This window comes from Festucalex cinctus, chromosome 6, assembly GCF_051991245.1.
Source record: "Festucalex cinctus isolate MCC-2025b chromosome 6, RoL_Fcin_1.0, whole genome shotgun sequence".
Lineage (NCBI taxonomy): Eukaryota > Metazoa > Chordata > Actinopteri > Syngnathiformes > Syngnathidae > Festucalex > Festucalex cinctus.
In genome coordinates this window covers 25,568,667-25,596,309 of record NC_135416.1, presented here as the reverse complement: position 1 = coordinate 25,596,309, position 27,643 = coordinate 25,568,667, and the positions used below count along the sequence as shown (strand labels likewise).

Here is a 27,643-nt window from a genome sequence, read left to right as displayed (position 1 = left end):
ATGCCCCTGAGTCTATTTGATCCCACTTTGAATAGAGTCAAATTTAGAGAATTTAACGTGTACGTACTGTTATTTACAGGTTTTAGTTGGTCCGCCCACATCAAAGCGCAGAAGTTTTTCTGTCTGTTCGTGTTCCCTCTGTTGCGAAGGGAGCAGAAATTCAACCGATTTGTGATTCACAAGCAAGATTGGATACAGTTCAGTTTTACTGTAGCCATGTTATTGATATTGTTCTTCTCCCTCTTTTTTGGCAGAATATTCATATTGACTCTGTTTTTCCTCTGGAATACTTTAACATGTTTTACTCCTCCCTGAATGGATCTTATCATCATAGAGTCCAACCTGTAGAAGGTGGCCGTACTGTCATTGATGCTACTTTAGTAGCTTTTGTGGATAACGTAAGTTTTGTTTATATTTATTTTGTTCACATTTTTAACAAACTAAACATATAATCATAATAAATAAAGATGGGTTAACTTCAAAATGACAAGTGTGTTAATTTTTTGTTCATCCATAAAAACTCAGGTGCAAGCCTGGTCATTTTCTGTGTCCTCCGTTCTGCTTTTAGAACGATGTGATCCACCCACTCCCCAACCCAATCCACGGTGAACAGGACGTAACAATCTATTACCCTATAGTTCTTATTCCCAGTACTTTCATATTCCCATGGCACCCTAAGGTCGGCGTTTGTCAGTACACAATTGAGGTAGAATCCATTGAGAAAGATGATGACTGTGTTGATAACAAAAGTGCTGTTCTATTACTAATCAATGTCAATGTCGTTGAGAAGTGTATCTGACAGTTTTTGCTCAATGCTTTGGATAGGCAACAGGCGGCAGTGGAAATTTCAGCTGGTCTTCCTCCAACACAAGTGTGGTCACAGTGTCTTACAAAGGCGTAATGAAGACAGAAAGTGACATAGGTCTCAGCATAATCAATGCACATGATATGCGCAATCCACTCCACTTTGGAACGATGCAGGTAAGGTGACTCTGCAGCATCATTCCACCCATCCATCCGTTATCTGAACCTCTTCTCCTCAATGCTACTTTAATTGATTTCATTAACAATTACTTAACAATATTAGAAATTATATACTATTATTGTCCACCCTGGATATTCAACTGATTTTATTTTATTTTTTTTAAACAATGCAGGGATAATCGGAACACCTGCCCCTGCTTTGGTCTAAACTCACGTTTTATAATTAACATTTTCTACTTTTGCTAACATCAGTTGCCTTTATACGGTATATGCCACGGAAGAGGCGTGACTGTTTTTGCACAAGTTTGTTTCCGGTTCCTGTTGTGACGTAATTGGCCGCGTCCCAATACTCACATTTCCACCTTCACGCACTTCTAGGAAAAGGGTGACATGTACACTGCTGTTTCTGGTTACCACTATCGAAGCAAAATGGCTTTATTTTTCACTCGTTCTCTGCTCGATTTACCTCACCTTGCTTTGTCGGACGTAAGTCGTATAATAAAAGCACATTCATCCACGCCAGCTTCAAAAAAAGACAAAGGATTTAAGCTACATGTGTGTTCCATTCAAACAACACAGGGATGGCTCCTCTTTTTTTTTTTTTCTTCTTTTTTTTAATACCCACTCACACGCGTGGCCTACTTCTTGTAGGTCACATACATGGGCCTCTCCCAGGTAGAGGATTGAACCCACACCAACCGGCACCAAAAAGTGACGGTTCCACTCCTCCACCTGGAGCCCGGGATGGCTCCTCTTGTCAACGAATGCCGTCCTTTCTCTGACGTGGCCTCCTCTCAAAAAAGGCCGACTACACACGCAAGTGTGGCGTGTAATAGCAAACTGCTCCCAGCGGATGGCGACAAGACACCGACGTTGTGTCTCTGCGTCGGAGGGAAAGTAAAAAAAAACTAAGTATGCCATTATATCTCGCGGTAGCGTTACACAACGGGACACAACAACACTGAGTATAAGTGGTTGTTTTACGCATATGCTTATATTTATTCACTTTTTTCATTTTTACCTTTTTTTTCTCTGATTGACTTTTTCCACCGGAAGTCCATTGGCATATACCCCATTGTGCGTTCAGGTGTCTAAGGTCGTGTCGTTAGTTTTGGGACGCAGCCAATTACGTCACAACAGGAACCGGAAACAAACTTGTGCAAAATCAGTCCCGCTCTTCCGTGGCATAAAACCTATTAAATCGGTCAGCAAATTAGCTATTATCCACTTGACATGTATGCATGTTTTGCCACTCAGTAAAATTTGATATGATGACATTAATACAAGCATCATTGTATTAAATTCATTCAAATGTATAGTCTGGGTGATATTTGGATCACACTGGGTTTGACATGACAGATTCTGATGTTACCTACAGTTTGCAAATTTTTAAGTCACTTGATTTGGGACACTATTGCTCTGAGATAACATACAGTCTGTCTTCAAATGAATACAATGACATTTTCTAAGTTGTTTAAGATTTTGTCAATGGATTCTTTTAGGCTGTCAAAGTTGTTATTACAATTACTCAACAACTCATTCACTCCCAGCCATTTTCACAAAAGCAGTCCCGTTCTCTCCCGGCTGTTTTACTGGATTTTGACTGATTTTGCAAGGCCCACAGAATATTGTGTTCTATTGCTATAAAAGCTTGGAACCTATCAAAAAAAAAAAAGATTAAAGTCTCTTCTTTCATCAGTTTCCGTTTTGCAGCAATTAGCATTAGAAGAGAGCTAAGTTTCATCAGTTTTCACAAATCTATTTAAAATTGTAAGTAATTTAGCTTTTTTTCTACATGGCCCTGGTTGAGCTCCTTTGCTCTGCTGCCACCTGCTGGCCGTTTGTGTAATAACTACCATTTCTGAAACCGTTCTTTGCAGTTGAGAGGCTGCATCAAAGCCTTCTGTATGCTCTAGCATAAAAAAAAAAGCAAAAAAAAAAAGCAAAAAAAAAAAAAACATCTTTGGGACACTTAAACCATTAAAAAAAAACATATTTACACGTTATTGGGAGCAAATGAGTTGTTAATGATGTTGGATGATGATTGATGATTTTGAATAAATGCGCATTCCGATAGGTATATGTCGTTCAACCTGTGGCAATGGACTTTGCTCCCTGTCAAGTGGAGGCCCGAGTGGGCATGATTCTAGAGCTACCCCTCAGAATATATGGCCTATTGGAGAAAAATGAGACGGAGCGTGTCATGTTGACTGACTGCTCTCACTTTGACCTGAAGGTCAATGATGAAAACCAAGGCGTCTTTGAGCTCCTTGAAGGTGAGTCTGAAAATGCATTGTGATGTGCTGCAGTTGCTTACGTGCATAAAAAAGATAGATTCATCCTCTTTTTACCAGTTGCCTCACTCACAGGAGACTTGCCATCAAATGGAAGGTCACTAATGACTAATAGGGATGTAACGATATCCAGACATCACGATACGCTATTATCACGATATGAAGGTCACGGTACGATAATTATCACGATATTGGGAGGGCGTTGGTGATATTTAAAAAAGATCACAATATTGTAAAAAAGAGAGCTCATACTAAAAAAAAAAAAAAAAGCACAATATTGTGCTTTTGTACATAAAAGCAATGCATAAACCACCTACAATTGCTAATAACAATATTGAGGCACTTACTTGGTAATGCAAGCACACATTGATCGCTTCACAAGAAAATTAGGTGACCCTTCATCTGACAATTAGCATAGATTTTAAACATCCCTTATGAAAATTAAATTGCACTAATAAACTAGCCACTGGAGGGTGCTAGAACTACACAAATGGAAATCAACCTTTTTTTTTTAACAGATGTGTGCCTTTTAAATATTGTGAACATGACGACGACGATATTGTGGCACTTTTAATATCACAATATTGCCCTGATCGTTACATCCCTAATGACTAATAGATACTTATTCATGGTTGAATTCATTGATCATCCTATTTAATCATTGATCATCCCTATTTAATAGGGCTGTGAATTGCCTAGTGCCTGACGATTCAATTCGTATCACGATTCATAGGTCACGATTCGATTCGATACCGATTCATCCTGATACAAATTTGTAAATCGATTGTTGCGATTTTTTTACTCAAATTTAGAAAATACTATTCAGTAAACTTGTACATGTACACTGTAAGATTTGTATGAAAAGGTATTTATTTATCTGAAACTTCAGTCTTATAACTGTGAGCCACTATATTTAACGAACATGTTGTAATCTGTTTCATGTTTGAACAGCATTGAAATAAAATATTAAGGCTTAATGCTCCATTAATATAACATTCTTCCATGCTTAAGGTGTGAATCCTAACCCTAAGTAAGACATTTTGTTGAATATTTTTCCATCAAAAATGGATGTTTAAAAATCGGTTCGGCTGCCTATTGAATCGATTCGAGAATTGCGAGCTGTAGTATCGCGATATATTGCCGAATCGATTTTTTTAACACCCCTACTATTTAATACATTCTGTCAGTGCGAGCTAGAACTGGCCACAAGTATTCCAGCTGAAACAAGCAGTATATGATGTGTTTGAAGGTATAAGTGCTTTTATTATTTTGCTTTTTATTGGAGTTGGAGCAGTAAGAAGAACAATACATTGAATACATCATTAATCTTGTGTGTTTTCGATAGGAGACGTTGTTCGGCCTTAACATTAAACAATTAAATTAAATTAAAACAATGAATAGTTTCAAATTGTTCTTTTATAACACAATTTTCTCCATTTGGATCACCAATTATTAATTGAAAAAGTAAGGAGGATGAAATGTGCACTTTTTGTTATAGAGAGGTAAATGAGTGTGTCTTCGTGAACAGTTGTGGGTATTTGTAACCCCCCCCCACACACACACACACACACACACGCACACACACAACACCTACATATTTCTGTTTTGCAGATCAACTGACTCCAGGCCAGGGCTACTGCAGTGGGTTGGGAGCCAAAGCCTTGGTCCCGGGCCACACCACACTCTCGGTCAGCTACACCCACGTCAATGCAAACCTCAGTGCAAAGATCACTATTGCGGCTTATCCTCCCCTCACTGTGAGTTAAAAAAAAAAAAAAAAAAGATTTTAATGCATCTTAATGATTCTCACAACTACTCATTTTCTTGTGGTCAGTTTTTGTTCATCTAACAAGCTACTTTGAGTCCTTCCCCTTGAATCGCCCAGGGCATCTGTTTGGGTCTAAACTCATATTAGCTTAGGGACCGCATTGGAGGAAAATATGTTACCAAGGGCCGGATCGGTAAAATAATGATATATAACTTTCGTTATTTAATTAATTTAATTTCGTTAATTATACGCAGATTTTCGCTACTTGTGGGCCAGCCCTGAATTACGGGAGCTCAACTGTAATCATACTGTTCCAAAAAATAACATGAATGCAAATGTAACGCTGCAACACTTTGCCTGTATGTGTTCTGGACGTGTTAAATCTACCTGTTTTGCATATATATTGTTCCCAGAATGCATTGTGTGGCGCAGTTAACGCATTCACTCGCCATTTTCACTGAAGCGAGCCCCTTCGCTCCCGGCTGTTTTCCTGGATTTTGACTGATTTTTGCAAGAATATTGTGTTCGATTGTTATAAAAACATGGAACCTATCAACAGAAAGATTGGAGTCTCTTCTTTCATCAGGAAAAAAAAAAAAGTATATTTCTATCTGTTTCCGTTTTTCAGCAATTAGCATTAGAATATAGCTAAGTTTTATCATGATTCACAAATCTGTGTAAAACTTTGGGGGAAACAGCTTGTTACAGGGCCCTGGTTGATCTCTTCTACTCTGCTGTCACCTGTTGGCCATTTTTGTAATAACTGCTACTGCTTCAACAGTTCTCTTAAGTTCAGAGGCTGCTGATAATGTTGTAATAACTGTTATTTAAAATAGAACGTATTTATACGTTTTTGAGAGCAAATGAGTTAATGATGATATAAGGATGTTAATCCTTGTCATATCTATTGTGTTACCAATTTGTGTCATGTTTAACAGGTTTATGTCGGTATATGATTTAAAAATAAATAAATAAACATAACATAACTTGAAGTTGTGTGTAAAATAATGACATCCAGGACGATTCCCCGTACAAGTTGCAATGCTCATCTGAGGACTGCTTATGAAATTATAAAGTTATATGTTTTGATTGTGGCCAGCTGATTAATTGGTCCGACATTACAAATTATTTTTTACTTTACAAAATCATCTCGTGGGCCGGATTAAACTGTTTGACACCCCTGGTCTAAGGGATCACAAATGTTCCTTCAAGCCGCTGTTGTGATTCGCTCTTACTCTTGCCTCAAAGGCCAATTAGCCTTTTTGTCCTCTAAGGCGGCAAAGCCACTTGTTCACACACCTGCACACCCATACACACAGCCTGCCCGTACAATCAAGGCAGAAATGGGATGATCAGTGACTCTGAAAATGCTCCTCTTGGGTTTCTTCCAGGCTCGATGCATTTTAATTATGCATTATATGCTTGCTAGTCTGATTTATACAAGTACGCTTCTCTGCTGCATAGGAATGAGATGGGCTCTAACAGTTGTAATAGAATACAAAATTCAACAGGATGACTCGTGAAGTACTCACAGATTTGCTCTTGCTGAATGTTATATCCAGTTTGCAACTTGTATTTTGTTTTGAGACATTGTTCTCGAAAGTATTGCAGACGTTCAGTGATGTTTCTCTGCTTAGTTCTGCTGAGATCGACCCACTTTGCTTTCTGCGATACTGTATATTTCAGAACAACTACTCAGTTGTGTTTAACTTGGAATTAGTATTTCAATTGTTAATTGATAGTCTGTTTAAAATCCCTGGGCAGTATCTTATTTTGAAATGACTTGGTCAGAACCATCAAAAAGCCGAAAACCGGTCACAATAATGCCTATTACTCATCATAAAAACAAATCAAAGAAAAATGATGTCTGTTAGTAACAGTAATTGTCTTAATTATGTCATTTGACAGGCTATTGACCCTGTGTCTGTGGCAGTCGTGACACTGGGTTGCTCTAAATACATGCTGTTCAACGGTGGGCCTCGGCCTTGGATTCTGGAGCACTTTACATTCTTCCGTGACGTCAAAGCCGAGGATGAAAACATTGTGGGCATTACTCTGACTAACCCACTGTCCCATAATAATGACAAGTACTTGATTAGCGCAACCTGCAGGGCATTGGGAGAGCAGGTAATTTCTCTATGATTATTAAATAAAGTTGTACTGACATATACTGACATATAAACAAGTACGTACTAAACATTATAGCTTTAAAATTACTTTATTTGTATGACTTTGGCTCAGCATTAATTCGATACATTTTTATCCAGCAGAAAGTTAGATTATACAATGCTATGCTTATCCCAGAGAAGAAATGTACCGATATTATCCATGGTGACTGTCAGAGCGTCGTAATTGTGCAGATGCTGGAAGTGACCGTGACGAACACGGCCAGTGTGACCAACCCTTATCCTGCTGTTGAGCGGACATCTGTAAAGTTTGTTTGCACTCCTCCGTCACGCTTCACTCTACTCCCAGTGTATGACATGCCACAGCTGGAACAATTGTGTCCTCTGTTGCAGCAGAACAATTACATGGTATGAATCATATTTTCTCCTCCTGGATTAAAAAAAAAACAAAAAAAACAAAACAAGAACAACTGAGTATTGTTTCGATTGTATTTTTCTAAAATGTTCAAATGTTTTAATAAATGATTATCTGTGTGTTGTTTTTAAGGTACCAGTTTCAAATCACCGCAATACAGTTTTGAACCTTGTCGCTTTTGATCAAGAAGGACGGAAGTTTGACAACTTCAGCTCACTGGACATAGTGTGGAAAACAAACCAAGAGTCCCTGGCCAGTATCGAGCATACCCAACCCATGACTCTTCAACTTTTTGAAGATGAAAACAAACAGATGAAACTACATGGTAAAGCTTATATTTTAGAAGACCTAAGCTTGGATATCTCTTGATAAGCTTTCTGGAGAGGACGGTTTAGCTGAATTGAAGTCCCCGACCTTCATTGCTGTAGTTCTTCGTTGACTCAAATTATTGATTGCATTTCATCTAGCTTTTCCTTTTTGTTGTCATCTGTAACAGGCCTGCAGACCATTGTTGTGCATCGTCAATCAGGGATTGCGGCCATTACGGTGAAAGCACTGCATTACCAGTATTCACATCTCCTAACAGCTAAAATATATAATCCAGTAAGTGTCAAATTTTACAGTTTATCTGATCATTGAGCAGTCTGTATGGAGTTAGAATCATGACAAAACCCCGTAAACACAAAAAACGTGATCTACGTACACAAAACCGGATCTACATACACAAAACCTGATCTACGCGCATTAAAACCTGATCTTAGTACACAAAACCTGATCTACGCACACTAAACCTGATCTACGTACACTAAACCTGATCTACGTACACAAAACCTGATCTACGTGTACAAAACCTGATCTCCGTGCACAAAACCTGATCTACGTGCACAAAACCTGATCTACGTACACAAAACCTGATCTACGTACACAAAGAAGCATATCTTCAATTACAACAACAACAAAAAATCTTTCAAGTGCAAAAAAAACATTTTGCGTACGTAAAAAGCAATTCTACAATTTCACGTTTTGTGCATGTAGAACAGGCTTTGTGTACGTAGATCACACGTTTTGTGTACTTAGATCTGGTTTTGTGTATGTAGAACAGGTTTTGTGTATGTAGATCACACGTTTTGTGTACATAGCTCAGGTTTTGTGTACGTAGATCCCGTTTTGTGCATGTAGAACAGGTTTTGTGTCCGTAGATCAGGTTTTGTGTATGTAGAGCAGGTTTTGTGTACGTAGATCACATGTTTTGTGTACGTAGCTCAGGTTTTGTGTACACAGATCACGCTTTGTGTACGTAGATCACATTTTTTGTGTTTACGGGGTTTTGGCATGATTCTAACTCCATAAGTCTGTTTTCTCGCCTTGCTTTGACTGTACGGAGCTCCTAAGGTGACACGGTAGAAAAAAACAACAACTTTGCGTTCCCTCGCAAAACATCTTTGCGTTCCTTCGCAAAGATTGCGTTCCCTCGCAGTCTTTGCGAGAGAATACAAAGATGTTTTGCGAGGGAACGCAAAGTTGTTTTTTTCTACATGTCACCTTAGGTGCGCCGTAAACACTTCCGGGTCATCTTCCATGTAACCAAAAGCGACGTGTAAAAAAAACAGTGGGAAAATACATGCTCCATCCTAGTCGCTTTGGGAAAGCTTTCCCACTGCTTTGTTTCATGTTTACAAACGTTCCATCCTCGTCGATGTTTTGCGAGGGAACGCAGTATTTTTTTTTTCTACCATGTTAGGGGCTCCGTTTGACTGTGACCTACTGCCCCATGCGGGGTAATGAAAGATTTTAAAACCCTCTTAAGTACATATCTACTTTAACTAGCAAATTGTCAAATTTGCAGTGTTGCATTTTCACTTTTAGAGCAGCCTTTTATTCTCAAGGCTCTATTTAATGTTTTCTACCGCAAGGTAATCTGCATCTGGACAAGTAAAGGCGCATGTTAAATTTGGTTGTAAATACATAGTGATTGGCTTGGGCAGGAACTGATTGTGAGTTTTCAGCAGTTTTGCTTACATTTCTGTTTTACATACATTGTGTCGTGTTCAGTGTCTGAAGAAAAATTTATATCATTTTTTTTTTTCGCCACATGGATTTAGCAGCTTCCCATCTTTGTGGTTGCGGAGCAATTACAGTCTGTTACTCTGTTGCTTGACTGCTGCAATGCATAATATCATCTCGCTGGTTCATTCCGGATACATTGTGATTATATACTGGTCCATTAATGTGTACTTTTTATACAACTAATTAAGAGGAGAATAATATGACATTTTTCTTTAGATATATTGTCATATGTGTGGACTCTGTGTATTTATTTATTTACCATGTATTTCTTTTCTTACAAATGTGTGCTATATCTTTATTCTGTTTCAACTGTTCTTCTGGATAGGTTGAAAAGTTTGCCCCTCTCTCAGTAACATTGGAACTCAAACTAGTTGAAGATGTGAAGGTTTTTCCTAACACATTGACCATATACAACCACCCAGATGTGAGGGTAAGAGAATTTTTTAAAATTATTATTTTATTTTTAACCTCTTACTGTTTACTGATTACTGTTTACTCCAGGGGTACTTAACCTTTTTTTTTTTTTTTTTTTTTTTTAATTTATTTTTTTTACCCAACTTTTCCTGGAAAAAGTGGCCCGGGGCCCATTCATAAATTCTGATTTATATTGACTTATTATTGTTTGTATTTAATAACTAAATTAAATTTAGTTCAGGTTTATAAAATCAGTATCAAATAACATGATACAATGTGGTCATCAATGACATTTATCTACGTGTAAATGCTGTTTTTGTTGTTGTTTTTTAAAGAGGCAGTGTAACGCAATTGATGATTGTGATTCACTCAAGGGAGTTCTTCACATTATCAATCAATCTGGGACTACTGCATGGTGATTTGAATGGGAAAGGCGGGACATTCTGTATAATACTTTGAGCTGATTGGACCATGCGACATCTTGTTCACGTTTGATTTGACCAATCACGGCAACGGATCCAAATATTGTCATTGGACTCGACTTAGAAAAAAAAAAAAAAAAAGCACGAACATCTATACCAGATAAAAATGCACAAAGCACCTCTCGCTGTTTAACATTCAACAAATAAACACGAGCAATTATGCAAGAACAGAATGGCTGCACACATTAAAAAAAATGCACACATAAATGCAATACTGCGATTGGCTGGCAACCAGTTCAGGGTGTAACCCGCCTAATGCCCAAAGCCAGCTGAGATAGTCTCCAGCACCCATCGCGACCCTTGTGAGGAATAAGCGGTCAAGAAAATGGATAGATGGATAAGTATATATATATATATATATATATATATATATATATATATATATATATATATACATATATACATATACATATATATATATATATATATATACATATACATACATATATATATATATATATATATACATATACATACATATATATATATATATATATATATATATATATATATATATATATATATATATATATTAGGGGTGGGACAAAAAACCGATTCGACCGAACCATCGGTCGTTTAGGGGAGCTAAACGGCCGTATCGGTAGCAGACTTGTCAACCGATACAAAATCCGCCGGGAATCCTTAGATACATTGCTTGTAAAGCTGTGGACCGGATATCGCGTTGCTGTGAATCGTTTGCGAGTGAGGCTTTATGGTTTTCATAACAATAGCAAGAGTTCTGCACCGTTGTTTTGTTTACATTTCAGTAGCATCAGTATTCAAGCTACTTCCGTGTTTACAGAGAGCTAGCAAAGTCGCGCTCAGAGACGCTTCATTCCCCGGATGTTGTAAACAGAATGCAAAGACGTTACGCACCTTTTTTGGGGGGGAAGGGGGGCCGCCTACCGTCAACGCCATGCTCGCGACACGGCACGTGACAACGAGTGACAACATGCACTGGAGACAGTTAGCAGAAGCCGGTGCCGTACATCTCGGTATTTCCCATGGCTATCGAGTCCTCTCGGTGCACTCGGCGTACCAACTGCGCGCGAGCCAAAAAGAATAACTCCCGTGACGATCCAATGCATGGATTCAAAATTATATATATATATATATATATATATATATATATATATATATATATATATATATATATATATATATATTATATATATACATATATATATATATATACAATAGTGTACCTTGTGTACTACTTGGGGTGGGGTGGTAGGACAAAACAAAACAAACAAAAACTGTTAAACCATCACATTTTCATTTTCTTCATGTGACCAAAAGACATCACATCCATGATACGTTATCAATAAAGCACTTATCACACATCAAATGGCAAATAATGATATTGTGGCACTTTTAATATCACAATATTGCCCTGATCGTTACATCCCTAATGACTAATAGATACTTATTCATGGTTGAATTCATTGATCATCCTATTTAATCATTGATCATCCCTATTTAATAGGGCTGTGAATTGCCTAGTGCCTGACGATTCAATTCGTATCACGATTCATAGGTCACGATTCCATTCGATACCGATTAATCCTGATACAAATTTGTAAATCGATTGTTGCGATTTTTTTACTCAAATTTAGAAAATACTATTCAGTAAACTTGTACATGTACACTGTAAGATTTGTATGAAAAGGTATGTATTTATCTGAAACTTCAGTCTTATAACTGTGATATATATATATATATATATATATATATATATATATATATATATATACATATATACAATAGTGTACCTTGTGTACTACTTGGGGTGGGGTGGTAGGACAAAACAAAACAAACAAAAACTGTTAAACCATCACATTTTCATTTTCTTCATGTGACCAAAAGCATTAGAGACATCACATCCATGATACGTTATCAATAAAGCACTTATCACACATCAAATGGCAAATAATGTTTTAATTGACACAAAATTATTAAATGAAATTTCCCACTGTGGTAATATGACCTCATTTAAGCAAGACAATACCTGAAGGAGCAACAATAAAATAACCGAACTTTGGCTGATGCCTCAGAAGCTGAATGTGATCTTCCATGACAGAATTTGTCTCAGTGGATCAAAATACTGTAGTTGACTTGGTTCAGCAATTGAAACCTTCCACGACCTGTCTTGACTCAATACCATCTGGCATTTTTCAAAACCATTGCGAAATCAGTTCAGATCGATTTACAGTTAATAATCAACTGCTTCAATCAGGTGAGCTTCCTAAGCCTCTGAAAGTAGCCGCCGTCAAGCCCCTTCTAAAAAAAGAGAACACTGGATGTCTCCCTGCAAGCAAATTATAGACCAATCGCAAACCTTCCCTTCGTAACCAAAATAGTTGAAAAAGTGGTTTTTAATCAACTCAGCAATTTCTTGAGCTTAAACGGACTTTTGGATAAATTCCAGTCAGGTTTCCGACCTCATCACAGTACAGAAACAGCTCTGATTAAAGTACTGAACGATATAAGATTGAGCACTGATGCAGGGAAGGTATCGGTCCTCGTCTTGTTGGACCTCAGTGCAGCATTTGACACGATTGATCATAATATACTGTTGGACAGGCTGGAAACTTGGGTGGGGTTAAATGGAACAGTCCTTAACTCTTTGACTAGCAGCCATTTCACTGGAACAACCCCCCTCGATACCAGCTGTTTTCCTGGATTTTGACTGATCTTGCAAGCCCCACAGAATATTGAGTTCTAATGCTATTTAAACATGGGACATACCAAAAGAGAGCCTTTCGACAGAAAAAAAAAGTATATTTCTATCTTATTCCGTTGTTTTGTTATCAGTGTTTGAATATGGCTAGGTTTTGTGAAAATTCCCATTTTTGACCAAGAAATGGGAGAAAAAGGGCTTTTTGTAAAGACAGACATTTCAAGCACAACTTTGACTTTAACACTGCTATTTTTTCTTCTGTTACAGCTCAAACATCTAAATAATGTTTTCCTTCTATGAAACAACAAAAACAACATTACAAAAAGTGCTTTTGACAACAAAAATAACAGTTTATTGAACATAAAGAATATTGAACTAACGAAGTGAACTATGTACATAAGCCTTCCTGGGAGGAGTTTGCATGTTCTCCCCGTGCCCGTGTGGGTCTTCTCCGGTTTCCTCCCACATTCCAAAGACATGCATGGCAGGTTGATTGGGCGCTCCAAATTGTCCCTGGGTGTGCTTGTGAGTGTGGATGGTTGTTCGTCTCTGTATATATATATATATGTATATGTATATGTATATGTAAAATTACCACAGGGTTCACATCAATCTGTTTTTTTTTGTTTTTGTTTTTTGCTACATATTCACATTCTCCCACCTCTCTCTAAAACTATGACTAGAACTAAAACAATAACAATGACAATACACAAATCTGTCTGGTTTTTTTTTGTTTGCTACATATTGACATTTCTACGGCGCCCCTAAGGTGACATGGTTTGAAAAAAAAAAAAAACTTTGCGTTCCCTCGCAAAACATTTTGCGTTCCCTCGCATTCTTTGCGAGAGAACGCAAAGTTTTTTGCGAGGGCACGCAAAGTTTTTTGCGAGGGCACGCAATCTTTGCGTTCCCTTGCAATCTTTGCGAGGGAACGCAGAGATGTTTGCAAGGGAACGCAGTTTTTTTTTTTCTTCTACCATGTCACCTTAGGGGCTCCGTACATTTCCACACCTCTCTCTAAAACTTTGACTACAACTAAAACAATAACAATGCACAAGTCCGTCTATCAACCTAGCGATTCTGCACACGCACACACACACACCCATATATTTGTCCACTACATTTACAAGATGCACGACTTGTACATGTATTATTCGTGTTACTGGCAACAAAGGAGAAAATGATGCATATAACTGCCTTATGAAGGCATTGGGGCTGACGTGTGAGCTACGAAGGGGAACTTAGCAAGTTAGCGGGCCTTACCTCCTCGTTCTGGAGCGGGGTTCGGAGAAGACTCCCTGCTGCTTCACCTCCAATCTGAAGGCACACGCTCATCTGAAAGGTCAGGATCCAAATCTGGCGTATACTCGTCATCCTCCAAATTGGTGTGATTGTCGTGATGATCGATTTTCCTCCCGGTAGTCCTCCTCGCTTGACGCGGCCGGCGGAGTGTCGCTCAACGGCTGCTTGACGCGTTTCTTCGACGTGAGACTTGATCGCCGCCATCATCCTTTGATGACGATGCTTTTACAGCCAAAAATAGCTCATCTAGTGTTAACTGTTTTGTTTTTCTGTCCATCGCTCGCACTCTTTCTTCCTCCGCGGCCTGCGCGTTAGCCGAACCGGCCGCCTATTTTTTTTTTTCTTCTACAACGTGATCCTTGCGTGATTGTGGCTGTCTTTTATAGTTGTTGCCACCCGCTGGCCGTTGTTAACATCACAGTCAAGCCTGATCCTTCACTCAAAAGCTGCGTCCGACCCTAATGTACACCCTACCATAAAAAAAGCTTTATGACGTATATATACGTCATGTGTACGCGGCGACAATGACGCTTAAGACGTACATATACGTCATATGTATTAAGAGAGTTAAATGGTTCAGGTCCTACTTGGAGGAAACTTTGTGACCATTGGAAATTTTGAATCTGATCGAAAGGCCATGACATGTGGGGTCCCTCAAGGGTCCGTCCTTGGACCCCTGTTGTTCAGTCTGTATATGTTACCTTTGGGTCAAATGCTTGAGAACAACGATGTTGACCATCATAGTTATGCAGATGACACATAACTGTATTTATCAATGTCACCAAATGACAGCTACTATTGTGTTATTATTCTCTAGAGCAAATTAACAACTGGATGAACCAAAATTTCCTTCAGCTAAACGAAAACAAAACGGAGCTCATTGTTTTCGGCAATAAAGAAAAGAGAATTGCAGTTAAAAAACAACTTGAGTCACTGTCTTTAGAAACTAAAGACCATATTCGAAATCTTGGGGTACTAATAGACTCAGACCTGACCTTCAGCAAACATGTTAAATGAATCACTAAAACAGCCTTTTACCAGCTGAAATACATATCCAGACTGAAGGACTGCATGCTTCAAGCAGACCAAGAGAAGCTTATCCATGCCTTTATCTCCAGCAGACTCGATTACTGTAACGGTCTTCTGATTGGACTCTCTCAAAAGAACATGAGACAATTGCAGCTCATTCAGAATGCTGCAGCTCGAGTTCTGACCAAAACAAAGAGATCAGAACATATTACTCCAGTACTTAAGGATTTACACTGGCTCCCAGTCAGCTGTAGAATCGATTTTAAAGTTCTGCTACTTGTCTATAAATCACTAAATGGTTTGGGTCCTGAATATATCCAAGAAATGCTGATTGAGTACAAACCCAGCAGGGCCCTGAGATCTACAGACTTGGGCCAACTAGTGGAACCCAGAGTTCGAAGCAAACATGGTGACGCTGCATTTAGCTATTATGCTGCACACAGATGGAATAGGCTACCAACAGAAGTGAAGTCAGCCCCAAGTGTAAATGTTTTTAAATCCAGGTTTAAAACTTTGCTTTTTTCCCCTCATACCTTTGATTAAGGACTTTTAAAAAGTTTTAATTAATCATGTTTTTTTTTCCTTTTTAATTATTATTTTTATTATTATTTTAAACTTCGCTAAATGTTTTTAAAGTTTGCGGAATAATGTTTTATATTGTCAATGTAGTTTTTTTTTTTTTTTTCTTAGTAAATTGTAGTGCTGTCAAACGATTTAATCTGATTAAGCACACTTTTTAATTTTGATTAATCACGATTAATCAGCTAAATTACTTGCGTAATATAAAATAAATACAAAATACCGTAATATTTTGACAACGCATTTTATGATATAAATGTCATTTGCAAACATTGATTAAATGCATGTACGGTGTTGGGGTGCTTCCCCTGGTGCCCGGGGCGGTGCCGTCCCGGCGCGGTCCGCTGCTCCGTGCCCGGCGGCGCGGTTCGGGGTGGGTGGGCCTCCGGTGTGCCCCTCCCCCTTCCCCCCCCCCGTCGCCTCTCCCTCCTCGCCTCCTCCCGCCCATCCTCCTCTGCCTCCCGGTCCCTTTTCCCTTGTCGCCCTCCCTCCTCCTCCCCCCCCCCGCCCCCTGCCCTGCAGCCGCCCTTTCGCCTTCTTGTCGTCTTCTCCCCGCTCCCCCCCCCCCCCCCCTTCCCTGTCTGCCCTGCGGCCCCTCCCTCTCCCTGGGCCTGGGGCTCCCTCCCCGGCCCGGGCGTCGGGCTCCGGGGGCCGGGCGAGGGTTTGGGGCCTGCCCCACTCCGGTATAACTCCTGGCGCCCCGGGCGGGCTCCGGTGGCCGGTGGGCTGTCCGGTAGCCCTGCTGCGCTGGCTGTCCGCCCATTGTGGTGCCGGGTGGATGAGGTGGGGGGCGGGTGGGGGTGGGGGTGCTGGGGGGCGGGCGTGCCACCTACACCCGCCGGGTTGGGTGAGGCCCCGCTGGTCGCTCCTCTTACTCACTTCACTAGCTTGCACTATACACTTTGTAAATATACACATAGGGCACACAACACATTTCTTGGTGGGGTGGGGAAGGGTGGAAACACCGTCTTCACCCTTCAACTCCCCTCCAATTTTAATGCACCTCACGTCCAAGGGGAGGGGTGAGTTGGGGCGGGGAGCCATCAGAGGGGATGGACTGCAGTGCCTGGCAGCGCTGTGGTCCCCCCCATTTGTGTCCCTGCCCCACCACTTTGTCCCTCCATTCCCTTTTTTAATACACCACACATATACATATTAATTTTTTTGGGGGGGATACGGGTGTGTCGGAGTAGGGGAAATTTTTTCCCTCTGCTCCGACTCACCTGCTCCCAATTTTAATGCACCACACGCACTTGTATATACACTGGGTGGGGCCACATTCACGGTGTAAGGGTAGAGCTCGCCAGTCGGCGAGCTGGCGGACTCAGTAACAGGGTTAGGTGTCACTAGTACTCTGGCGTGACGACCGGGGCCTCTCCCCACCGGGCTCGGTGTTCTGGTGTTCCGCCTTCTCCCCTGGTGCTTCCTCCTCTGCTTCCCCCCTCCCGCCGCTGTGCAAATCTCGCGCGGCTGGAGGTGGGGTGGGCACATCTTCCCTCTCTGCGCTGCTGCCCGGTGCCGGTTTCCGGGGGGGGTGGGGGGTTCTCGCGGGGGGCCGGGTTCGCGGGGGGGGTGGCGGCCGTCGGGGGGGGGGCGGCTTGTTTGGGGGGGGGTGGAGGTATGGGTGGGTGGGGGGTTGGGTGCTGGGGGTCGGGGTGTGTTCGGGGGTTTGGGGGTCGGGGGTGGTGGGGCCTGGGTCGTGGTGGATGACGGGTTTGGGTGGGGTGCGGGGGGGTCGTGGGGGGATGGGGGCTGGGGACCGGTGGGGCGCTGTGGGGGCCCGCTGGGCCTCGTTCTGCGGCCTTGGGCTCGGGGGTGTGGGCCGGGGCTGGGGCGGGGGTGTTCCGGGTGTCTGGGTCGGCTCGCCGACCGGTGTCCGCTCGGGTGGCTTGGGGGTGGCCTTGGTGCTGCCGCGGCCTGGGGATTCCGGGGGGGGGGGGGGGGGGGGGGAGTGCTCGCTTTGCTGGACCGCGGTTGACGGCTTCTTTCTTTGGTGGTGGTCCTTATGCATGCCAGATCCGTCGCACCAGCATCTACTGAAACTCAACAGAAGTACCCTCTCCCTCCCACAGCCCCTTGAATCAGTTGGTGCTGGTGTCTGTGGTTCTCACTTTGCTTTATCTATCCTTCCCTCCTTCCTCTCTTTAGTTTTTCCTCTGGTCACTTGAGATCTTAATTTATTAGAAGTATGAGGTTTCTGGGGTTGGCATAAGACTCTGGTTTTGTAACCACGCAGGAGGGGTCTTGATGGTGCTGGACTTCACTTTGATGGATTGGATGTACTGGCTTCTATGGATCTCACTCTGCCTTATCGATCCTTCCCTCCTTCCTCTCTTTAGTTTTTCCTCTGGGCTCTTGAGATCTCGCTAAATTTGCTGGAATTTAGAGGCTTCCGGGGTTGGCGTAAGACTTTGATTTTGTAATCATGGGGAAGGCAGGAAGTGTTTGGTCGGTGCTGGATTTCACTTTGATTTACCTTTCTTTTCTCTTTATTTCTTTTTTTTTCTAACCTTTTCTCTGGTCTCCTGACCATTTAAACCTCACGACTCTGGCAAGATTCTGAAGTACCTGGTTAAGGCGAAGGGTAATGGGATATTTATAAGGTTTTAGGTGAATGAATGAGTATAAATTTATACGTATTTGCACGCACGCACACGCACGCACGCGCACGCACGCGCACGCACGCAAACGCACACACGCAAACGCACGCACGCACGCACACATACACACACAAAAAAAAAAAAAAAAAAAAAAAAAAAAAAAAAAGAGCAATGATGACAAGACGTTGAATCGGTAAGACTACCGAATGAACAATTCTGAGCTCTTTAAAAAAAAAAAAAAAAAAAAAAAAAAAATGCATGTACGCAATTGCATGCACGCGTGTATTGCTCAAAACGTAACAGCATTAATCTATTAACGCTTTAACTTTGACAGCCCTAGTAAATTGTGTAAACTACTTTTATTTTCTCTTCTTCCTCTGAATGTTAACTGCTTTTTGTTGATGCTTTTGTGTTGCCTTTCCTTGCGTAAAGCACATTGAGTTGCCTTATGTTTGAAATGTGCTATACAAATAAACTTGCCTTCCAAATTGAGGCTGATTTCTATAATTTCCTGCGGTTTTGGGGTACTTCCTGCTCCAAAAATTGCATGGGAAGTCAGTGAGTAAACCAAATCCAGTAAATGTTGTGCAAAGGGACTGTAATAGTAAAATATAAACATATCCTAATTCTAATTTATGGGGAAGGGTACTCTTTTTGATACAACAGCTCCTCTACATATGCATTGACAGTATGCATGTTTCTGGAGTAATCCAGCTCCCCACAGTTTACAGTGAGAACTAAAATGGACTTGTTTGTTTTCTGACTATATATTGCTTGTCTGTACTTTGTGATAAAAAAGAATATTTACATTAGCATACACATTAAAAAAGAAATGTGCTTGAATCTGCAAAATAATATTGCATGTACAAGTCTGTGTATGGGTGAAGTGCAGACGCAATATATAACATTTTAACAAAACAAATTGACTTTAGCACTGTTTGTCTCTGCCTTTTTACATCTTGTCTTTAATACAAATGTATAAATAGAAATACATTTCAAAATGGAGCTTTTGTTTGCTGAAAAATAATCTTATGTCCATGACTTACTCCATGAGGTGACATTTTTCTCTACAGATGCACACATGCACGCACACCACACAAATTAGTTAAAGGCCCAGTCTGCCGGTTTCACTCAGGAAAAATCACTTTTTAAATACATGATTTAAACAAACAAACTACTTCTCAATTTACAGATCTGGGCTTCTCTTAATTTCTGGTGGTGATTTTGTCCTATTTCGCAAGGATTATTATTATTTTTTTCCATCACTCACTCACTCACTCACTCACTCACTCACTCACTCACTCACTCACCCACTCACTCACTCACTCACTCACTCACTCACTCACTCACTCACTCACTCACTCACTCACTCACTCACAGAAGCTTACATGTGTGAATGAGTGAGTGAATAAAAAAGAATCCGTGCATGCTTTCAAATTGCCGGGGGAGTGACGTTACGCAGCCGGCAAATTCGCCCGGCCCCGTTTGCGACATGCCACCCTCTGCGATTGGCTGGAGGGGTGTAAACACTGTCTTTCCACAGAAACGTCCCGCTGTTTACAAAACAAACAAAAAATGGCAAAATACAGGCTCTGTTAGGACAAAATCACCCCCCAAAATTAAGAGAAGCCCTGATCTGTAAATCAAGAAGTAGTTTTTTGTTTAAATCCTGTATTTAAAAAGTGCTTTTTCCTGAGTGAAACCGACAGACTGGGCCTTTAAGCTAGCCAATAGCTGCACAATAGACATTAACACTTGTTTGCCTCATTCTACTCAGAAATGACAGTGATGGACATAAGCATTCAGCCTGAGCACCGGCAACGTTCCTAGCTTTGGGGGAAACGTCAGCTAACTAACTACCTACCAGTTAGCATGACTACAACAGCAAAAAAAAAAAAAAAAAAAAAAGAATAGTAAGGAACTTACAATTTCACTCAACTAGACAGTAGGGATGTAACGATATCCAAACATCACGATACGATATTAACACAATATGAAGGTCACGATACGATAATTATCACGATATTGTGGGGGCGTTGGCGATATTTTAAAAAGATCACAATATTGTAAAAAAGAGAGCTTATACTAAACACACACACACACACAACCACACACACACACACACACACACACACACACACACACACACAATATTGTGCTTTTGTAAATAACACCAATGCATATAAACCACCTATAATCTCTAATGACAATATTGAGGCACTTACTTGCTAATGCAAGCACACATTGATCGCTTCACAAGAAAATTTGGTTCCCCTTCATCTAACAATTAGCATAGATTTTAAACATAGGCCAAAACATCCCTAATGAAAATAGAATTGCACTAATAAACTAGCCAGAGGGTGCTAGAACTGCACAAATGGAAACCAACCTGACTTTTTTTTTAACAGATGTGTTCCATTTAATTATTGTAAGGGTGTCACGATTTATCAAATTCAACTAGAAGTGGGAAAACAACGGTCCAACCAACTATTTCATCCTCATTTACAGTGAAACTTCCACACACTTCAGCTGGCGCGAAAGCTATAACTAACGCCATAGGTCTATTTATAGCAGCAGACCTGCAGCCTTATTCGGCGGTGGAAAAGGCTGGATTCAAACATTTAATTAGTGTACTTGAACCACGCTACAGTATGGCCAGCAACTGTAACTGTTGGGATATAGTTTGTTCAGGCTGTATTTGTTCCATGACTTTGGACGCGTAATGCACAGCACACTGTTGTAACCAAAAACAGTCAATAGATGGCAGGCACCCACTGTGACTTTTTGTTTTTGTTTTTTTATTTTTTATTTTACACTTCAGTAAGAACAAGACGGTTAACTTTATATTGTAAATAAATTCTTTGAATTTGATCATTCCTGCCTAATGTCAATTATCATATATTACTTAAATTTACACAAAAATAATGGAAATTGCATCACCTATATGTAGCCGATCTTTTGAAATAAGATTTACTGTACAATGAATAGAACCAATGATCATAGACTAGCCTTAGCCTACAGAAGCATATGCCTCTGTGTTATAAAGTGGGGGAGCGCAAAAAAAAAAAAAAATAATCGAATCGTGACCCCAAAATTGAAATTTAAATCGAATCGTGGAGTTGGCGAATCGTGACACCCCTAAATTATTGTGAACATGACGACGACGATTTTTATTATCACGATATCACGATATTGTCCTTATCATGACATCCCTACTAGACAGTCACACTAGGGAGGTAACCGCTGGAGGACGATTAGCGTGCTCTACTTGTAGACAACGTTGCAACATTGTGGGTGGGAGGAATAATGGGCTGAGGTGGATCGAACCATTTTCTAATTAAATGTTGAGGGGTATTGTATTTTATGTTGTTTAAATATTACTTTTAAACTCTATGGTTTATATACATACTATGTAATTTTCTAGCTTGTTAAAAACAACACATCTATATATGTACTCTAAAACTTTGGGGTTGCTCGTTGTTCACTTTGGGAGTGCTGAAGCACCCCCCAAAAATGGACTAAATAGTGTCTGCTATGAAGTTATTATTTATTTTTGCAAATGACTTCATCCAAGTATGTTTGACCCTGCTCATTCTTCTCAATGAGGAACTACTTGACTAAGAAATGCAACGTGTACTATATAAAGTGGTTTTAGTGTGCAATTGTGGACAGGTTCCCTTTGATGTAACTTGTTCAAGCATGCAAGTCGCTTGAATTGCGCGATGATCATGATAGTCTCATCATCCCGTACCAGATTTGAATTCAACTGAAAAGCTTTATATGTGGTTTTCCTTATAGGGTAACCTTGTACTGCGAGAGGGATCAGGCCACTTTTTTGTCAATACCAGTGCTAAAGACATTGCAGAAGTGGTATTGCAGGACAGCAAAGAAACAGTTCAGGTATGTGGTGGCACTGGAATTCTATTGGAGTGAATGAGCAAAGTGAAATAGAGATGCACAGTTTAATTTGTACAAGGGATAAAGAACGATTCTCTGGCCAATTTGAATTTCTCTTTTGTATTCCTTTATGTCACCCATAGGTTACCACCTTCCAGCCAGGTATGGTGCAAGTGATGGTTCATGACCTTTGTTTGGCCTTCCCATATGCTGCCAAAGCCTTAGTGTATGTTTCGGACATCCGGGAAGTGAATTTGAGAGTGATCGCCAAGGTCAGTTTCAAGTCTGCTAATTCTTCATTATGATTAATAATGGGAATGCTCAACATGATGATCGTTATTACAATATAAGAAGCACACATTGCATACATGACCCAGTGGCACTCAAAATGTTTCTGTCTGTATGAATGCTCAATTTCTAAGATTCATGGAGCGCCAGTGCTCCTGCTAAGAATTTTGTCAACAGCGGCGCTCGTCAGGTTGGGGGGTTGGGGGGTGGGGGGTGGCGATTGTGTCGGCGGTTTGTAATGTAACCCATCCATAAAGCGTACCACATTATTGGGCGCATTCTTGCTCAAACGGTAGCTTGCATGCAAAAACATACGGTAGCATGCATGCAGGACCAACACAACAGGAGCACAACAGTAAAGTTTGGTTGTACTTTAGTCAACAATTTATGTACTCACATTATTTTTTGATCAGTCTTCATTCACAAATCAATCAACGCCCTCATCTTCTGTATCCAAATTGAACAGGTGATCAATGTCTCCGTCATACATGCCAGGTTCCCCGTCGTCATTATCAGAGTCTGTCTCATTGCAGAGTGGCTGTTTAGTAATAATGCCGGCTTTCGCGAAAGCTTGAACAACCATGCCAGCAGACGCGTTCGCCCAGGCGAAGACAATCTATTCACATATGGTGTGGCAGACTCGCTCGACGTTGCCTACCAGCAGTATTTTTGTTATATTTTTGTTTTGTTATATTTTTGTCCTGCTTGGTCTCGCGGCCAGAGTACTTTTCGTCTCCGCATATAGCGCCCGCTGCACATCGACAAAAAGGTGGGGTCCAAACGGGGTAGACAAAATGAAATGCAGGACACCCCAATGAAAAGGAGCGCAGGAGTTGGATTTAGAAGCGACGGAGCACCACTGCTGACTGAATATAAAGGCAACGCTGATTGGTCATTGATCTTAACGTCCTTTGGGTTGCCCTTTCTGTGAGCTGAATTGGTGATTTCCCGAATGACTGGCCTCATTTGTGTCATTTATTAGGTGGGAATTGGCAAATCAGTAAGATGTTATGTCAGAGTGTTGGATGATCATAAGAAGCCTTTCCCAGCCAGCTATTTCCAAGTCATGAAACTGAAAGTTAAGGCATTGACTGAAGTAGTCTTATTAATGTAAGTTTTTGAAACTTTAAATGTGATGTTGTTAAAAATATCTTAACCTTAATGGACATGTCTTGTTTCTTTTACAGACCAGTAGCAGACTCCACAAAACACAACACCGCAGTTTACCTTGTAAACGGTGTTTCTGTTGGCCAGACAACTTTGTATGCTGTCGTAGTCGATAAAAATGAGAACATGTTGTCTGCCTCTCAACAAATTGAGGTATTTTATTCATTAACGTTACTCAAGTCTTTATCACAACTATTATCAGGTACTAGAAAAACTCCAAGTTAACTGTTTCTTAATAGGTATTTCCACCATTCAACCTCATCCCACGGAAAATGACTCTGCTGATTGGAGGAATGATGCAGGTGTGTTTGTGTGTGTGCAGTGCTGATACTTATGCTGACAACGGGAAGCCTCAGTTTCACTTGCCAGAAGAGTTCATTTGGTCCAGTCATCTTCCAAAAGGGACCTTTGCCAGGCTTTCTCTAGAAAACAACACTGTCTTTTCCAGCTCCTCTTTGATTGCACTGTTGTGCTCTTTAAAAAGCACTGTTATCTCATCAGAACACCATCTAATTGCCCAACATTATATAGTGTTAATTATATACCCAAATGATCTACCGCTTCAGAAAGTTTATGTAAAAGCTTCATCTAATGAGTTTTGCCTCTAATTATGTTATAGTAAAATCAAGGGCCATAACCTTTCTGAATTACTTGGGCCCTACTGTTACTAAAATTACTTTTACACTTTTTTTCTGTCAAAAATACCCCTGTTTCTAGATCACATCTGAGGGTGGCCCTCAGCCTCAGCCAAGCATTCTTTTTTCTATCTCCAATGAAGACATTGCTTCTGTAAACCGCATCGGTCATGTCAAGGGTATGACTCTTGGTAACGTCACTGTGACAGGACTTGTCCAAACTGTCGATACTGAAACTGGAAAGCTATTTGTCATGTTGAAGGTAAATAACGATGGGGTGAATGTGATGCAGGTGAGTTTTGTTTGAACAAATGCAATTGCAAATGGCTTTTCTTCTGTGTCTTAAGGACCAAGTAGAAGTTGAGGTTGTGCATTTGACTGCCATTCGAATTAGTGCACCCATTACACGAATAATGACGGGAATGCAGGTACAGCCTTGTTTGTGAATGTACATTTTAAGAATGACTGTTTCCCGTGGAACAAATGTTTTAGAAAATGGTTGGCATTGTTGCTTGTACTAGCATCTTTCCTTCTGTAGATGCCTGTATATGTGATGGGTTTGTCCAATAGTCAAACACCCTTCACGTTTGCCAATGCTCTGCCAAGTCTTACCTTCCACTGGTCCAGCACCAAAAGGGACATCCTGAATGTCCAGTCAAGACACTCTATGGTATGCTTCTCTCTAAAACTTAATATCCATAGATTTATGGTTCCTTTTATTAGGCTGACTTGCGCAATGCTGTATCTGCATGTACTGTTGTACCTGTTATTCACTATTCACTTTTGACTTGATTTGCCTTATTAAACTCTCAGGCTAATGTGGAGCTTAACGCGGAGCACAATTTCGGCATGAGTGTGACAGGTCGGACAAGAGGGTCGACTTGGCTCAAAGTTGTCCTCAAAGTTTTCGACCCTCTTGTTGGTCAACTTTCTGGTAATCTTTCAATGCTCATGGACAAGATCCAAATCCAGGTACAACTCTAAAAGTGGACTATATTTGACTACAATGTGAGCTAATTATCACAGTGAACCAACCCCATTCAAATGCCAAAAGCTGCAGAACAGTGACGTTATTGATCTTGTGAAGTGAAAAGACTACACATTAAGGGCATGGCATGGGCACTATGTATAACAAATACCCTCTTTTTCTTTCATCTTAACTCATTCGCTCCCAGCCATTTTCACAGTGGATTTTGATTGATTTTGCAAGGCCCACAGAATATTGTGTTTGATTGCTATAAAGTGTAGTGGTCACTATTTTTTTTAACAGTTGGCGGTATGTGCTGCTTTGCAGACCCCCTTTCTCTTGTATCGCTCAGTTCCTTAGAACCCAATATTTGATTTAGCAGAGGCATTTTTTTTAATTACAGGTATAATTCTTGAATGGAAATATATATATATATATATATACGCATTTCCTCCTGTAAACATCATTAAGCATATAATTTCTACATGTATTTAAGGCAGTGCTTCTCAATTATTTTCTGTCAACAAAAAAAAAACAACAACTTTGCGTTCCCTCGCAAAACAACTTTGCGTTCCCTCGCAAAGTGAACGCAATCTTTTCGTTCGAACGCAAAGTTGTTTTGCGAGGGAACGCAAAGTTGTTTTTTTTCCGCTTACCATGTCACCTTCGCTGCGGCGTAAACACTTCCGGGTCATCTTCCATGTGACCAAAAGCGACGTGTAAACAAAGCAGTGGAAAAATACATGCTCCATCCTAGTCGCTTTGGGAAACCTTTCCCATTGTTTTGTTTCATGTTTACAAACGTTCCATCCTCGTCGCTTTTGTTCACGTGGAAGATGACCCGGAAGTGTTCACGGCGCAGCGAAGGTGATATGGCAGGCGAAAAAAACAACTTTGCGTTCCCTCGCAAAACAACTTTGCGTTCCCTCGCAATCTTTGCGAGAGAACGCAAAGTTTTTTGCGAGGGCACGCAATCTTTGCGTTCCCTCGCAAACGCAAAATGTTTTGCGAGGGAACGCAAAGGTTTTTTTTTTTTCTACCATGTTACCTTAGGGCTCCGTACATACATACCTCTACCCTGGGCCCGTTTTTCCTCCTCCTCCTTTCGCCGCTTTCTAAGTGCAGCACTTGAAGGCTTGGACCTTTTTATTGTTGTCGATGTCAATTTATAAACAACACAAGTGTGCCAACCATCTATCTATCTTTCTAAAGTGCTGCCACTACACTCTGAGATGATATACGACCCCTCCCCCTACCTTTCATTGTAAGCGGCAGCAGCGGGTCAGGTTCAGGGCGCCAGGACAGCAGGTCGTGAACTCACAGTCATTTATTTGAAATAGAAGTAATAAAAAAAAGGAACTTAATAAAATATATTTGCTATATAACATATTTTGTGTTAGAAAACACGAGGGGGGGGGGGGGGGGGGGGTTGTGTTTGTGTTTTTTAAATTTTATTATTTTTCCTTTCTGCAATTTGGCGCCCCCTCCACAAGATGGCGCCCTAGGCGACCGCCTAGCTCGCCTGTAGCCTAGGCCGGCCCTGATTCTATGACCTTGGCTTCTGTTTACTGTGAGTGAGACTAACGGAGCCGCCAACTTACCGACCGACCGCAGGTGTAGCAGCGAGCGACCTGGCTTCAAATGAGGGCGCGTCTCGTAGTATGACATCATCCAAGGATATCGGAATAACAATAATTTGTTGTATTTAAATTACGTTGCTGAATTTTTGTTTTGAAAGGCAACGCAATACTTTCACAAACCAAATAAAAAATATATTAAATAAATAAATAAATAAATAAATGGACAAAGGGGCCCTTTGGACATCAGTGCCAAAAGGGCCTGCATGTGCCCCGGCCCCCGTTAACCCCCCCCCCCCAATGCATCCATGTGTGTCAGATTTGGATTTGTCACATGTGCCCTAATAGTGGTGGTGTCTCATTTTCTTTGAT

At 40.7% G+C, this 27,643-nt stretch overlaps 1 protein-coding gene across 4 annotated transcripts in view; it reads left to right on the top strand.

The window, feature by feature from the left end:
• LOC144020796 (nuclear pore membrane glycoprotein 210-like) overlaps positions 1 to 27,643 on the top strand; it is a 128,209-nt gene that overhangs the window by 40,861 nt on the left and 59,705 nt on the right. For 3 of the 4 annotated variants that reach the window (XR_013283972.1, XM_077524597.1, XM_077524600.1), the window contains 19 exons: positions 255 to 398; positions 569 to 706; positions 826 to 981; positions 3,062 to 3,260; positions 4,890 to 5,035; positions 6,955 to 7,173; positions 7,407 to 7,580; positions 7,720 to 7,912; positions 8,084 to 8,190; positions 9,980 to 10,084; positions 22,539 to 22,640; positions 22,781 to 22,909; positions 23,908 to 24,035; positions 24,113 to 24,245; positions 24,332 to 24,394; positions 24,810 to 24,989; positions 25,075 to 25,155; positions 25,266 to 25,397; positions 25,541 to 25,699. Coding sequence is in view for 3 of the 4 variants with exons in the window: in XM_077524597.1 (XP_077380723.1) it covers positions 255 to 398; positions 569 to 706; positions 826 to 981; positions 3,062 to 3,260; positions 4,890 to 5,035; positions 6,955 to 7,173; positions 7,407 to 7,580; positions 7,720 to 7,912; positions 8,084 to 8,190; positions 9,980 to 10,084; positions 22,539 to 22,640; positions 22,781 to 22,909; positions 23,908 to 24,035; positions 24,113 to 24,245; positions 24,332 to 24,394; positions 24,810 to 24,989; positions 25,075 to 25,155; positions 25,266 to 25,397; positions 25,541 to 25,699 (2,688 nt within the window). In the remaining variant the exon portion in view is untranslated. The remainder of the gene's footprint in view (positions 1 to 254; positions 399 to 568; positions 707 to 825; positions 982 to 3,061; positions 3,261 to 4,889; positions 5,036 to 6,954; positions 7,174 to 7,406; positions 7,581 to 7,719; positions 7,913 to 8,083; positions 8,191 to 9,979; positions 10,085 to 22,538; positions 22,641 to 22,780; positions 22,910 to 23,907; positions 24,036 to 24,112; positions 24,246 to 24,331; positions 24,395 to 24,809; positions 24,990 to 25,074; positions 25,156 to 25,265; positions 25,398 to 25,540; positions 25,700 to 27,643) is intronic. The other variant, XM_077524598.1, reaches the window with a different exon arrangement.